Source organism: Nyctibius grandis, chromosome 10 (genome assembly GCF_013368605.1).
Source record: "Nyctibius grandis isolate bNycGra1 chromosome 10, bNycGra1.pri, whole genome shotgun sequence".
NCBI lineage: Eukaryota > Metazoa > Chordata > Aves > Nyctibiiformes > Nyctibiidae > Nyctibius > Nyctibius grandis.
The window spans coordinates 9,635,286-9,648,942 of NC_090667.1; the positions used below are offsets into that span (position 1 = coordinate 9,635,286).

At 44.8% G+C, this 13,657-nt stretch overlaps 1 protein-coding gene across 3 annotated transcripts in view; it reads left to right on the top strand.

The window, feature by feature from the left end:
- The window catches only part of NSD1 (nuclear receptor binding SET domain protein 1), a 65,179-nt gene that overhangs the window by 14,348 nt on the left and 37,174 nt on the right, over window positions 1-13,657 (top strand). For 2 of the 3 annotated variants that reach the window (XR_011048909.1, XM_068409666.1), the window contains exons 3-5: window positions 2,962-3,097; window positions 6,103-6,275; window positions 8,236-10,801. Coding sequence is in view for 2 of the 3 variants with exons in the window: in XM_068409666.1 (XP_068265767.1) it covers window positions 2,962-3,097; window positions 6,103-6,275; window positions 8,236-10,801 (2,875 nt within the window). In the remaining variant the exon portion in view is untranslated. The remainder of the gene's footprint in view (window positions 1-2,961; window positions 3,098-6,102; window positions 6,276-8,235; window positions 10,802-13,657) is intronic. The other variant, XM_068409667.1, reaches the window with a different exon arrangement.

Below are 13,657 nucleotides of genomic sequence, written 5' to 3' on the forward strand. Positions count from 1 at the left end.
GGGTTTGATTAAAACCATCCGCAAGATACATTCTTGTTCTCTCCAAAAATAGCACAAAAGTGATCTGAAATACTGTGTAGTGTCTAGAGTTTGGGCTGTAGCTCGTCCCATCTGATCAGCAGCTGAATGCCAAACAGTTGATAACAGAGTAGACAGTACAAAACCCATGATGTTGCTCACTGATGGAGCAAGGCACTGCCCTTCCCTTCCTCCCTAACCCAGTCTCTTGCCTGCTTTGAATTTCTTCAGTGTATCTCCGCTGGAGTTACAACTTGGTACCTACCTGGTATGCAGTGACTCACAGGTTTGGTTGTTATTTAAACGCTTGCACATTTCCATGCTCTGTAGGTAAACACTCAGTACTCTGACCATATGTAGGGATTACATCTGAAGTTCATTGTGTTTTAAAAAACGAGGGCTTTCCCTAGCTCACAGAAAAGCCAACCCTACTGCAGGGCTGAATTTTTTGGACATCGGGATATATTAGCAGTTTGATCTTGGCATAGTAAACGTTAATTGTAATAGGAGTGAGATTTGTTGTATTCTGACCCAAGAAATACAGGCCTTGGGGGCTGTAATTCTGGCATCACACAGCAGAGTTTAAAGGAAGAGACTTACTGTACCTGGAGTTGATAATAACTGCGGCTTTCACTCCTCTGCTAGTGGTTTTTTGTTTTTTTTTTAAGGCATCTCTGGCCGAGTGGTGGGGATTTAGGGGAGGTGGAGAGCAAATAGTGCAAGACAGTGACCTGCTGCAGTGTGTCCTGTCACAGGGCTCTTCCTTGGGGCATCAGAAAACATGGTGCGCCTCCTGATCTGCCTCTTGGACCCACTGGTGGGGCCTTTGTGGTGGGGGATGATGACGCCAACATCTGACTGCTAGTGCTGGGGAAGGGAGAGAGCAAACTGGGGAGGAATGAGAATAGCTGCGGAAAGAGGTAACTGTTTAAGCCTTGTCTGAATAGTTCTTTGAAAGCCACATTTTCATCAGGCCACTGTGTGGGGTATTAGAGGGTGACAAAGAGTTGATTTAAATGCAGACTTGCCTCTGGGCAGGGGTTGTGGGTGTCCCTCAGGTGGATCAGTGTGAATGGCTTTGGCAAATCTCCAGCATAGTTTTACTGCTCCGTCCAGCTGACTGTGCTCAGGTTACAGTTGTCAGTAGGATGCACGTACATTGTGTGTGTACTACGCACTGCATTTGAGATAATCAGTTAGTTATGATATATATCCCCCTTAAAGCCTAGGGTTGAAAAATGTGTTTAAAAAAAAAAAAAGAGGCAAAAATCACGTTTAGAAGAAGAGCACAAGCTGGAAACGGACCAAAAAAAAAGGAGTTTTGCATCTGAAAGTGCATCCGCATTTTAAAAGCCCCAGCAAAGGCAGCACCTCTGGTTTCCATGCTCATGGATGCATATTTTTGTTCCAGCAAACCTGTGTCTGAGGCTGCAGCAGGGCAGTGGCAGAGGACGGTCTGCAGCCCCCTGCCTGGCACTCCTTCACGTTCCTGATCCTGAGCTCCTGCTCAGGCATAAATTATTGTGTGGCTTTTGATGACTGAGTGAGAAGAATTTCAGCAATGTAGTCTGTAACGTCATTACCTGCTTTTTTTTCATGTAACAGAGGAGTTTATCCTTTTGTATTTTCTTTAACCACATGAAGAATACTCATAAAACTCAACCTGAAGTGGAATATACCTTTTTATTAGAGAGGTCTGTTGCGTTTTAGTTGCTAGGATGTTGAACTGTGAATTGCAAGAGACGTGCCTCGGGAAGGGTGGTGAGCAGGACAGAGAAGTGAAGTGAGAAGGTGCATATTTGTGCTATGACAGCTTTAATAAGGAGCACATTGCTGATGCTTATTGGTAAGAATAATACCTGCAGCACTTCTTGGAGCTCTTAAAATGCTGAACCCACCTAGGACGTGTCGTTGGCTGGTGCTGGTAAACAGGCAGGATGCCCCACAGCTGGGCACAGGGACGCCTGTATCCCGTGAAAACATATTGTACCCTGTCTTGGCTCAATTAGTTGCAACGCCGGTAAGCTCCTGAATCCTCCTCTTGGCAGAGGTCCTGCTGGTAGCACCCTGCCAGAGAGTGTGCGTAGCTGGCAAACAACACGGGATCTGCTCTCCGCTCTTTGATAGCGAGGCAGAAAGGGCATTAAGCAGCGTTAGGTTTTTGTGTGTTGAAAGATTTTGACGTTCTCGTGATCACTGCGCAGCCCTGGGAAACAGAGCGGGTTCGGGTGTCTGTTTCTACAGAGTTGATACTTGTGTTTTTGCAGACAGGCAAAGTCCGTGTGTCTCCTAGAGGAGGGGACGACTGCTGTTGTGCTCCCTTTCTCCTGCTCTGTAGTTTTGGGGCAGAGCAATGGCAGTTCTCATATGAAATAAAAATTAGGACATAAGGGTTTTTTTTCTGACTGTATCTGCCTTTGGTTTCAAATACTTTATAGTGAAGCTTTTTCCTGAGCACATGAGCTTGTACATACCAACTATTTTTTTTTTTTGCAATTGATAAACACTCAATTTGCTGTTCTCACCACCTTCTTACAGTCAGGAATATTTCATTGTCTCTTACTACTACTTTTTCTGTACACTGCAACCTTTGAAATGAACAAATTGGTGTTGGTGAAGTAATGGGTGCTAGTAGTGACTCCAGATACTTACCTGCTCAAATGTGTGAAGTTGGGAGTGCAGTCATTTACCAGAGGTCATGTTCCTTGCTAAAAAATAACAAAAACCCTCTCAAACCGTGGTTTATGGGTTTGTTCTGTCAGAAGGATGGAGAGAACCATCGTGTTCTTTGAAGGTGTAGGAGCCACAAAGTAAAATCAGGACTTGCTTTTTAATGTAAATGTCTCTGGTGGCCAGATGTAATCTGCACATAGGGGGGAGGCAAATCTCTTTAAAAGCATCTGGAGCTTTAGTGATTTCTTGTGTTCTGGTTTTTCCCCAAAGATCCGAGCCAAGAAGAAACCTACTCCAGTGAAGTATGAAGTTGGGGATCTTGTTTGGGCCAAGTTCAACAGACGCCCATGGTGGCCATGCACAATTTGTCATGACCCAGTGCTGGACTGTCACTCAAAAATGAAAGGTACTGTATCTACTCAGACCACAAAGTGGAGGAGTTGTGTGTGACAGGGTGCTGCAGCTTTTTATTAATTAAAAGACATTTCTGGCCCTTGAAAGGTGTGAAGATATAGAGTCTACTGCAGAAGACCTGGATCTGTAAAGTAGACCTGGATCAGGGAGGTGGCAGGAGGAAGATGGGGATGGGGGTGCTGAGGCTGCTGGAAGTGGCACAGATAGCTGTTAGACATGTGGGTTTTCCTTCCCAGAGTGTAGGAAGGATGAGTAGCTGAGCTGAGCGCAGGGCAGTGCAGAAGAAAGAGCAGCCTCTCAGAAAAGGAATGCAGAGAAAAGGATGTGGATCAGAGAGGTGAGGGCGGAGATGTGCAGCGGGTGGGCAAGCAGAGCTGGGAAGCCTGGAGTGTGTGAGGATATGGAGAGTCAGCCAGGCTTGGAGAACGGAAGGCTGGAGAGGCTGAGAAACGGGGTGTGGGGTAGTGCAGCGTAGCTGCTGAGTGCCTGAAGGTGTGGTGGGAATGTGTGAGAGGAAGTGAAATTTTTTTTGGTCTTGTTTGGCACAAGGAAGCAAGGGGCTGTTTATGGGGAAATATCGGAAGAACCTGAAGAAGGAGCCACATATGTGAAAGTTTAGGGCATAGTGTGTCAGAGAGACCAAGAGCCAGCTGAGTGTGAGAGGAAGAGATGGGGGAAATAGACAGAGCAGTGGGTGCTTGAACACAACAGAGAGCCAGGAAGGGAGTCTTACAATCTCAAAGCAGAGAAGTGTAGGTGAGTGATGGAGAGAACAGAGGGGAAGTGATTGTTTGGAAATTGTAGCTTATTTAAAGGCTTTCACAGTGCTTTTAGGATCATACTAGCTGCCGTGGGGAGACTGCTGCAAATGGAAGGCTTATTTATTCCTGGTTTCCCTTTCTGATTCTTTTTGTTCTGTGGGCAACTGGAAACACCTCGAACTGGTGCCGTCTGCCACTGACAGCTCTGTAGACCGGTGAGGTTGCCACTCCCCGATATATTTCTCTCCAGTTTTCGTGGCCCTTGCCAGCCTAAGAACCAAGTGCTGAGAGCGAGCAGACTTTTTTTTCCTAGTGGCCATCAGCTCAGAGCTCTCTGCTATTTCTCTGGAGACGTGAAGCAGCTTTTCTTACATTGTGCTTAACGTCGTCCTCAAGTCTGGTTGCTCTAGTCTTCTTTCTTATATTTCTCCACCTTCCCTTCATCCTTTGGGATTTGAGATAATACTGAATGTGCTGTTTTAAATAGTCCCTTTCGAGCTCTCAAATTCCTGTTGAAGATGTTGCTGGAAGATAAGCCAGAAATATTCTCCCCCTGCATCCCCCCCATGAAATTTTGGACAGGATTTAATGTATATAGCTGTCCAGTAATCCCCTCTCAGCCTGTGTATGAGGATTTCTAATAAAGGAATGCTGCAGGGAGGAAACATGCTGTTAACAAATTCCAGCAAGGCCTGATCTCCAGCTACACGACAGACTCTCTCCCATCATGTTTTATCTGTGTTCAAACCAACAGAGCTCTGGGGAGAATTGCATTTTCCAGTTGTGGCTGTATGTAATCTGCTTGCCTCCCCTCCCCGATGCCGAGGTGGCAGATCAGGTGGACCTGAGCTCCAGCGCTTTTGGTCAGGGGGAGCTGCCGGGGCTCTGTGTGGAAGCAGAGTCCTCCTGCCTTGGCTCTCCTGTTGCCAAGGGAACGAGCCCTTCAAAACAATGCAGGTCACTTCAAACTCATCACTTGTGCAAAAACCTCTTCTCCTCTTGGGTTTGAGGCATGGTGTTTTGTTTAAAGCAGTTTGCTGCTTCTCAGCCAGCACTTGACTTGAAGATTCTTGGAGCTGGAAGATTGAGGCTCAGTGGCTTGAGTCCCAGTACTGTGAATGCGATGGTTGAAGTCTGTCATCTTTGCCTTTGGTTTGATGTTGCCCTGGTCGTTATTTGTCATCCTCTCAGTGGTTTTGTTCAGAATCTCAATGTCGGCATCACTGAAGGCCAGGCTGTTGCACTGTGCTGGCACTCCAGGCAGCAGAAACCAAATGGGCTGTGAAGTCTAGGCTCCATGTTCAGAGGGTGAAGGTGTTCCCAGGAGAACGTGAAGCACACATTGCAGTGAAATGCAAGAAGTTTATATCCCTTGTTCAAGCCTTATTTGCTCTATTCTAATGCCTGTAACCTGTCCTTTTTCACGAGCACACCCAGTACTGGTTCAGTTCTTAATTGTACCATGTCTGTTCAACATTCTTGCACAGAAAGCACCTTTGAAAAATCTCTGATTGTGCCTTTATAACGGTGTGTCTTCTATTGCTCTGCACCTTTGTGCCCAAAGTATGGAGATGGTCACTACAACTAACATTTTGTCCTGTTGCACCAGTCCTTGTAGAGTGTGTGTTCATGTGTGTACTTGCTTAAATGCTGCTGTTGATGTTTCATGTCCTAAATAAGAGTTTGTTTGGTAACAAAGCATTGAACAAGATGGGGTACATCATGATGGGGGAGGTTCAGCCTGTGTAAGTAAACCCTCTCCAGAAGGATGTCATTTCTGGGTGTTGCTGGCACACTGTTGCCTTTTCCCAATGGTCAAGTGGACTGGACTGTTTAATCATTAATCAGAGTAGCAAAAAAGAAATGTCCTGCCTAGCATGTTGTGTCTCAAGGAAAAAAGTATTTGGATTTTTTTCCTTTTTTTTTTTTGCAGCCAAACTGTAGTCTTTAGTCTAAGGAGATGACCAATTTTAGACCTGTTAGTCAATGTTCGTAAGAAAAAAAAAGTACATTCAGAAATAGAGCATAGCAACACAGAACACGGAAAGCAGAGAGCAAAGGGGTTTCCCTGACTTGTGACTAGAAATCACCGGAACTGGCATTAATGTGGGGATGTTATTAAGCAAAAAGCAGCTGAAAATTAACTAGCAAATTGCTACCACTTTCTGTGATTCTCTTCATCTGTCTTTATTCTGTTATATGCAAGGAGTTGATTCTGTTACATTTCTCAAAATAGTTTCCAATCGGAGACCGTACCGAGAATACTATGTGGATGCCTTAGGAGAACCTTCAGAGAAAACCTGGGTTGCTGGGAAAGCTATTGTCCTCTTTGAAGGAAGACATCAGTTTGAAGAGCTGCCTATTCTTCGGAGAAGAGGAAAGCAAAAGGAGAAAGGCTACAAACATAAGGTGGAAGATCTGTTTTCTCTAATATGTTTGTGATTCTTTGAATCTGCACAGTACAAAGTATTCCTTTATGCCTGGAATTGCAGTTTGACAGCTTTCTTCCGTGGCAGTGACCACAGCAATGCGGCCCAGGAAGTGATTCTTTGCATCCTTACAACGAGCATAGTTTATAAGCTGCCAGGAGTTTCTAGGCTCTCTCTTATGTTGGGGTGTAGCCTGCTGCTTTTATTGCCCTAGAGAGCTCTGAGAGGCAGAGGAGCCAGGTCTCTGTTGGTGTGAGATCTGTTCAGCGGCACAGTCCTCTCCTGATGTCTGTTACTGCACACTCCTAATAACTTCCTGCGCTCTCTGGCAGCCTCTTTTGGCTGATGTGAAGCAGAGGTGGAGTTGCACGCTTCACTAGATCACTGACTGAGATAAAGCAGTGGGATTTTTAGCCCTGCTTCAGTACTTCTCTGTATAGAAACCTGTTAGGACTTATAATTTGACTTGGAAAACGCTTTGTCAGTGAGCCTGTGGGAATGAGTTTTGTGGCTCATTGCATTGTCTCTGTTTCCAAACATAACAGCCCTGAGCAGTTGTAGCCAGTATAATGTAATGTGACACAGGGGTCTGGTCTACATCTTTAGGAAGGTGACTGGAGAAATTAACCTTTTAGAATTGCTAAAGTGAAGAAGTACAGAGGCTACTGCGTTACTGTAAGAGCAGATAGTCATACTAGGCAATGGTTTCCAAGAGGTTTATTAGCAGTTGTGTACTTAACCCATGTTAACGCAAAACCACCAGATTAAATGTGCTCTTGCAGATGTGAGTCCCCAGGTGTAATGCTTTCATTTGGTTTTCCTTTTCCAAGGATATGTTCAGTATCTTCTCTAAGGACTTCTCTCCTTGTGCTCCCAGCCCCCTAACAACTAATTACATGCTCCCAAGTAACATTTCTGGTCTTAGTGCTGCATGGCTAGAATCTCATCCTGTATGTAAATGGCAGTGCCAGTGTGGCCACAGTAGAGGGAAGCAAAGTTTGTTGCTCATATAAATGTCCAGGTTTGCATCCTTGGAAGCCAAGATCTGATGCGAAGATGAGAGTCTTGGGCTGCTTTGCTGCCAGGCTCCATAAAACTTTTTTTAATCTGCTGAGAGGAGATTTTGTTGGTGTGGGTTTTTTTTAAACGAAAAGTGTCAGAAATTTGAGTTGTTCCTCCTGCCTTGGAAATGGTTTTGATTTTAGGAGCAGTTGTGAAGCTTTTGACTTGCTGTTGTGCAGCCAAGAACTACACAAGTGGATATGAAACAAGTTTATTGCTGTTTTTAGATGTTAGCAGAGGTTCCTGTCCAGTATGGGGAGTGCTTTTTGTTCCATACTAAAGGTACAGATTTAAAGCTGGGAGACTTCTAGGTAGTGGATGTCTTAAATTGGGTAGAGGATGTTTTAGATATGTGTGTGTATCTCATGTTTGTACCAAGGTAAGTTGAAGACTGAATCATGCTCTGAGTTCAAGGAATACAGGAAGAATCAAGAATGAGGAAGGCAAACATGTCTGCTCAAATATTTTGAGGAAAATGATGCTGCATTTGCCTTGAGATGCTTGTTGGCTGTTGCTTTGCATTTCTGTGCCAGAGATCCGTACCATATGCATTCCCTTTTAATGGCTGTTGTGTTCAGGGTGTGCTGGGGTGTCAGGACATCTGGTTCCTGGGAGACCTGTGTGTGCAGGGACGTTTTTGCTGTTTTGGGAATGCACAGGGATTTTTATTAGGCTCAGCAGGAGTGCAGGGTACTTAACCCAGGAGCAGTATTTTCTATGTCCACTATGCACAGCCTCTGGGAATCCATGTGATTGTCTTAAAGATGCAAAATGCAGGACTGTCACTCTATTCTGTGCGTCTCTATCTCACTTTTATCTTGTTGCTTACCCCATTAAATTTTTTCTTTCTCTTTTTTTTGTCTCCTTCAACTTACAAGGTTCCTCAAAGGTTTATGGCTAAATGGGAAGTCAGTGTTGGACAGGCAGAAGACATTCTTCTCGGGGGGCCGGAGGACCAGAAGTGCAGCCAGAACTCCAGCGAGCTGGACAGCGAGAAGGAAGTGCAGTCGGAATACTATGCCTGTGGCCCTGGAGCAGAACGGGGCAGGCAGCTGAATGGCTGTTTTAAATCTTTGGCATTTGACTCCAGACACCCAGCCAGTGAAAAAGGAAAATTGCACATTAAGCCACATGTGAAAAAGAGTTCTGACAGCAGAAAAAGGACTAGAGTAAAAAAGAGTGGTGCAAGAGGGGAAGCGTCTAGGGGAGAAATCAAAGGAAAAACTCCAGAGAACGTGGTTAGAAATGTGATTGTTGGGGACCTACCAGATAAACACGCATCTCATGAGCTTCGCCGGATTGCCAACAGCCTAACAGCATCCAGTAGCACCAGGGAAAACCATTTGCTTTCCTCCTTTGGAGAAAGACGTTTTGAAAAGACAGCTTTGAAACCAAGCTATGAGAATCGTAAAAGCGATGCTCTGAAGAACACACTCCAAGGGGATTTGTTTTCTAGTGCATCTTTGGAGAGAGAGAAGAGCTCCCTGGGCATCTTGTGCAGTTCCAAATTACAAATACACTATTCTGCATCTGATACTGGTATTGAGAAGAAGCAAACTGAATCGGATTCGTCCTCTTCCCTTTCAGATGGTGGGAACAGTGATGTAGATACCATGGACCAAAGTTCAGAGAGAGCCTCTAGCACTCTTGAAGTTAGTGATTCTTCAGACAAAGCGGAGAAGGAATTTCCTATGACGTCAAGTGGAAACATTAAGCTTTCTATGTATCTTTCTCAGAAGAGCAACAGAAGGGCCAGGAAGAAGTCATACAGAGATCGCAAACCTCTGGGAGGTTCAGTAACCAGCAGACTTGATGCTGAATTTGCAGATGGGGAGCTTGAAGTAGGCTTCTCTGATGCTGAGATGTCATTGACGGCTCTTCAGTGCTCTTCAGATGTGATGCTAGCAAGCAAGCACACTACTCCCCAAAGTGTTTCCAAGGACAGCTCCTGGCCTGCTGTTGCAAATCAAGCAATCTTAAAACCGAAAAGCATGAAATTGCCCCGAATCAGGAGTATAAAATGCAAACATAAAGAAAAAGTTGCTGGGTTGGAGCCTTCCCTTGTAGAAGAGGAGGGTGGCGTGAATCGCTGCTCTTCTGATACCAAAGGTTTCTCTGGCCTTCAGAGAGATTCTCTTCAGAGAAGCGGAAAAGTTGATGGTCAGAAACTGTTAAACAACATGCATGAGAAACCCAGGGATTCTGCTGAAATAGAAACGGCTGTGGTGAAGCACGTCTTGTCAGAGCTGAAGGAGCTGTCTTACCGGTCCATGAATGATGATGCTAGTGACTCTGGCGCTCCAAAGGCCCCAGTACCCTTACTTTTCTCTTCCACCTCTGGTCATGGTCGTTTGCCCATTGAGCCAGATTACAAATTCAGCACCTTGTTAATGATGTTGAAGGATATGCATGACAGTAAGACGAAAGAGCAGCAACTGATGACTGGTCAAAACATAGTCCCATTTCGAAATACCAGCACAGCTGATGGTTCTGGAAGCAATTCTGCAAGTGGTCTGAAGTCCTTGTCTATTGTAGGTCCGCCATATAAAATAGAAAAAAATGGAGATTGTGTCCAGGAAACAGTAAATCCAAACTCTGCTATAAGCAACTCCTCATTTTCACGCAATCCTCCAACCAAGTTGACGGGGATTGGTACTGGTAAAAGGGAGCCCGCAACTACTGCTGTTTCTGGGACAAACGGCACAAATTGCGTGTCCAAACGCAACTGTTCAAAATCTAAGCAGTCATCAAAGCTTGGAGATAAAACAGTTTCAAACAGAAAGGACTTAAAACCTGGAGGGCCAAGTAAGTTGCTAAGTCGGTTATCCAGAGATTCAGGAGAACATGCATTCCGCGTTCACGGTTCGGTTACCAGTCCTCTAGGTAATGAAGCAGAAGATACTGAGAGGAAAGAGTCTGTTGATTTAACAGAACATTCAACTGATGAAGACTCTGCCTGTTTATCTGATGACAATTTAGATCGTGTTGGAAGGAGACCTGAAGCTGGTAGAAATATTGAGAGCTGCACTTCTGCTGAAAATGGGGAGAGTCCAGACTTGGATTCAGAGGCAAATAGTGAGAGCTCTCTTGGTGATGAGTCTAATGATATAAATCACGTAGCACCCAAAAAGCGATGGCAGCGTTTTAACCAAAGCAGTGCTAGATCTAATAAGCACATCAGTAGATCTAGGGAACAAGGAAACTTGGAGAGTGCCTTTGGCCTGACTTCTCGTGGCTTTTCACTGAAGGGAAATGAGTGCTTGGGACGTAGGCATTCCCCTCATTCAAAGGTGCTTGGGGGAGACCTGACAGATCAGGACTATGAGAATCATTTAGACTTAGTTGAGAAACGTTTGAATGTATGTGGTAAGCCAAACAACAGTGTGATGGACTCAGAAACAGAGCTTGGCAACTTTGCTCCCCAGTCTGAATTCTCTGCACAAGGTAAGGGAGCTGGACTTGCGCCAGAGTGTGTATTTGTATACATTTTATACTTTTTCATTTAAAGCATAAGTTATGGAACTTGGGGCTGTTGGACAACGTGGAGATGTATACGTCTGATCTGAAGAAAGTGTGATACATTGGTTTTGGGTTCTCTGTAAGTATGGAGAACAAAGAAGGCAGAGCAATGATGGGATTTTTGCTTAGCTTTTTGGTCAGAAAGTTTAAATACATTACAAATCATTAGTTCCTACACAGTGAAATGTAGAATAAGCATCTTTCAGAGTTTGGGATATTTTAAAAAAATTTATACCTTCATAATGTGTTCCTTAGAGCCACGTGCTTGGTGTTAGCTGGGTAGATCAGCACTAGCAAGTTGTGGGAAACGGAGCCTCAATGCTGCTCTTATTTATTTTTTCCTAGTGCTGTTTGTCATAGAGTCTGTCTTTGGTTTGTTCTGTAGGATTTTGTCGAGACAATGTGTTGGTGGTTTTTTTTTTAGCGTTTTAGTGGGGGATTTTATTAGCTGCTAATAAGGAATTGGGGAACCCCATGGATTTCCTAATTTACAGCTCTGGTGTGGCTGCCTGAGGGGTGAAGGGGAGAACAGAAGAGGGGTAAGCTGCCAGGGAGGCTGGGCTGGAGGTGGGTCTGGAAGATGGTAGGCAGAAGTAAGGCTGCATCATTGGAAGGGAAATGATTTAGGAAGGAGAAGGCTTCTGAGGACCACGAGGTCAGACTAAACCCTGCCTCTCCCACAGAGATGGGGATGTCTGGTTAAAACCAAAACAAAAAAAAAAGAAGGGTGTATGTGGAGGGAATAGGTCCAGCAGAACCACGTTCAACATGTACCATCCTCAGGCTTCTGCAAAGAATCTGGGGAAGCAAACCTTAATGAAAACAAAATGATTTTTTTTACATAGATTTCACCAAACTAAACGGCTCTCATCTATTTGGAATATCATAAATTAATTTAACTTGACAGAATTCTGAACGTGTGTGCATTTTGTCACTTATGTGTTCCCTCAGTGCACATTTTGGTGTATTTTGCTGTTAGTGGTTGCTGAAGGTTGCCTGCACCTTTGTTTCAACGTGGAAAAGTCAGCTCCTGGCTTAGTGGTCGTAGGACCTGCCCAAGGCAAGTCACAGCAGGCACAGAAAACGAGCCCATAGGGTGTAACACACGGGGTAAAAGTTCTGGTTTGAAATCATGACAGGCTTAATCATTCACTGACTGCTCTGGCTGTGGCTGTGTGTTTTTGAGGACTTAAGTCTTCACAAAGCAGGCGAAAGGATGCACGTTGTTCTGGGGCTGTTGAGGCTCTGCTGCAGGAGTGTCAGCCTGCCGGAGGGAGCGGGTTCCTCGTTTGCACTAAGATGCAGCCGGGTTCTCGTGGCTTCGTGACGGTTTGCAATTGAAGCGTCCCTGTAATGCTGCTATGTGAGATGAAGGTGCAAGTCTACATAGAGAGCTAGAGGAGAAGAGCTGCAAAGGGGTTGTAACGTTAGGAGAGAACTGGTGGAGGAAGGCAGCAGGCTCCTGGGCGTTGGTGCGGAGGAGCACAGAGCTACCCTGGTGCTGCACACAGGGATGCAGCGACAGTGAGGGCCTGGGTTTGCTCGCAAAAGCGACAGATCAGCAACCGCAGTGTAATCGAATTTCCCTGCCCTAAATAGCACGAGAGCCTTGAAGCACGCCTGAAGCTTATCTATACGGTGTGCCATAGGGCGTCTGTGTGTGAGGAGCTGCTGTAACCTCCCCAGTGTGCTGGTGGTAGTGAATACACCTCTAATGCTGTGAAAAGCCCATTCATGGAAACTAGTCTTCCTTTTATATCAGACAAGGCCAATTACATAGAAAGTAGAGAGAATTATGCTGGAAGTTAGGCTGACTGCAGCTTACAGAAGAGAAGTTTCCTTTGTTTGCCAGTGCTTTGAGAAGACATGGCTAATCCTCATCCGCAGCAGGCAGAGTATCGGTGTAAGAGATCACAACAGGTTGCAGTTGCAATTGTGTAATTTCCACTAAGCTCAAACTATGTAAAGTCGTCATCATCGTTGAATGGCAACGTTTGGCATATTTTTGTTCAAACTTTGTGGTGCACTTTAGAGCAAATAAGGCAAAAGTGAAGATGGGTGGAACTTGCTGACATAAAACATTTCTATAAAAAATAGCTTTGTCAGGTATGTGATTTGCCGGTGCCAATCAGACTGCATTTGGGATTCTTGTATGGGATTTGCTTTGGGGAAAAAAACGCAGTTAAGCCAGCCCTTCTGGCACAGCGCTGTGTGCGCTGCTGCAGTGGCTTTGGGGCTCTAAGTAGTTACCCTGTGAGGATATTCATCCTATAACTGATTATGTGCTGAAATGTGTATTTCTCCCAGACACCTGTGCAGGGCGTTAATAGAGGCTGAAAATAGCTGTGTTTGAGAAAGTTGTTCCTTTCCTCTCTTTTGGCCAAGTTTGACGTTTTCATGTTTGTTTAACCACAAAGCCACAATAAAGTGTAGTAATCTTGTCCAACATCCCTGTTCTGAAGTGTTGCACTGGAATGCTTTGTTATAAAATGTTTCCATTTTAAAGAAGAAAAAGCCACGTCCTACACATGAGAAGAAGCAAAGAGAATATTTACTGTTTGTTCCTAAACTTCCAGGAGACCGCAAATGTTTTTGTAACTAGGAGAAGTCTTTTGACAATATTATTTAATAATTTTGAAAACTAAAAGGGAAAAGTCAGAGGTATTCTGGGAAGTGAGAAAAAGACAGAAGCTTGCATCATCTTGGTTTTGCAGCTTGCTGAGTAAGGATGACGTAGAGCATCAGGGCTCTATTTTTGGAGTTTGCCGTGCGTTGGGGTGT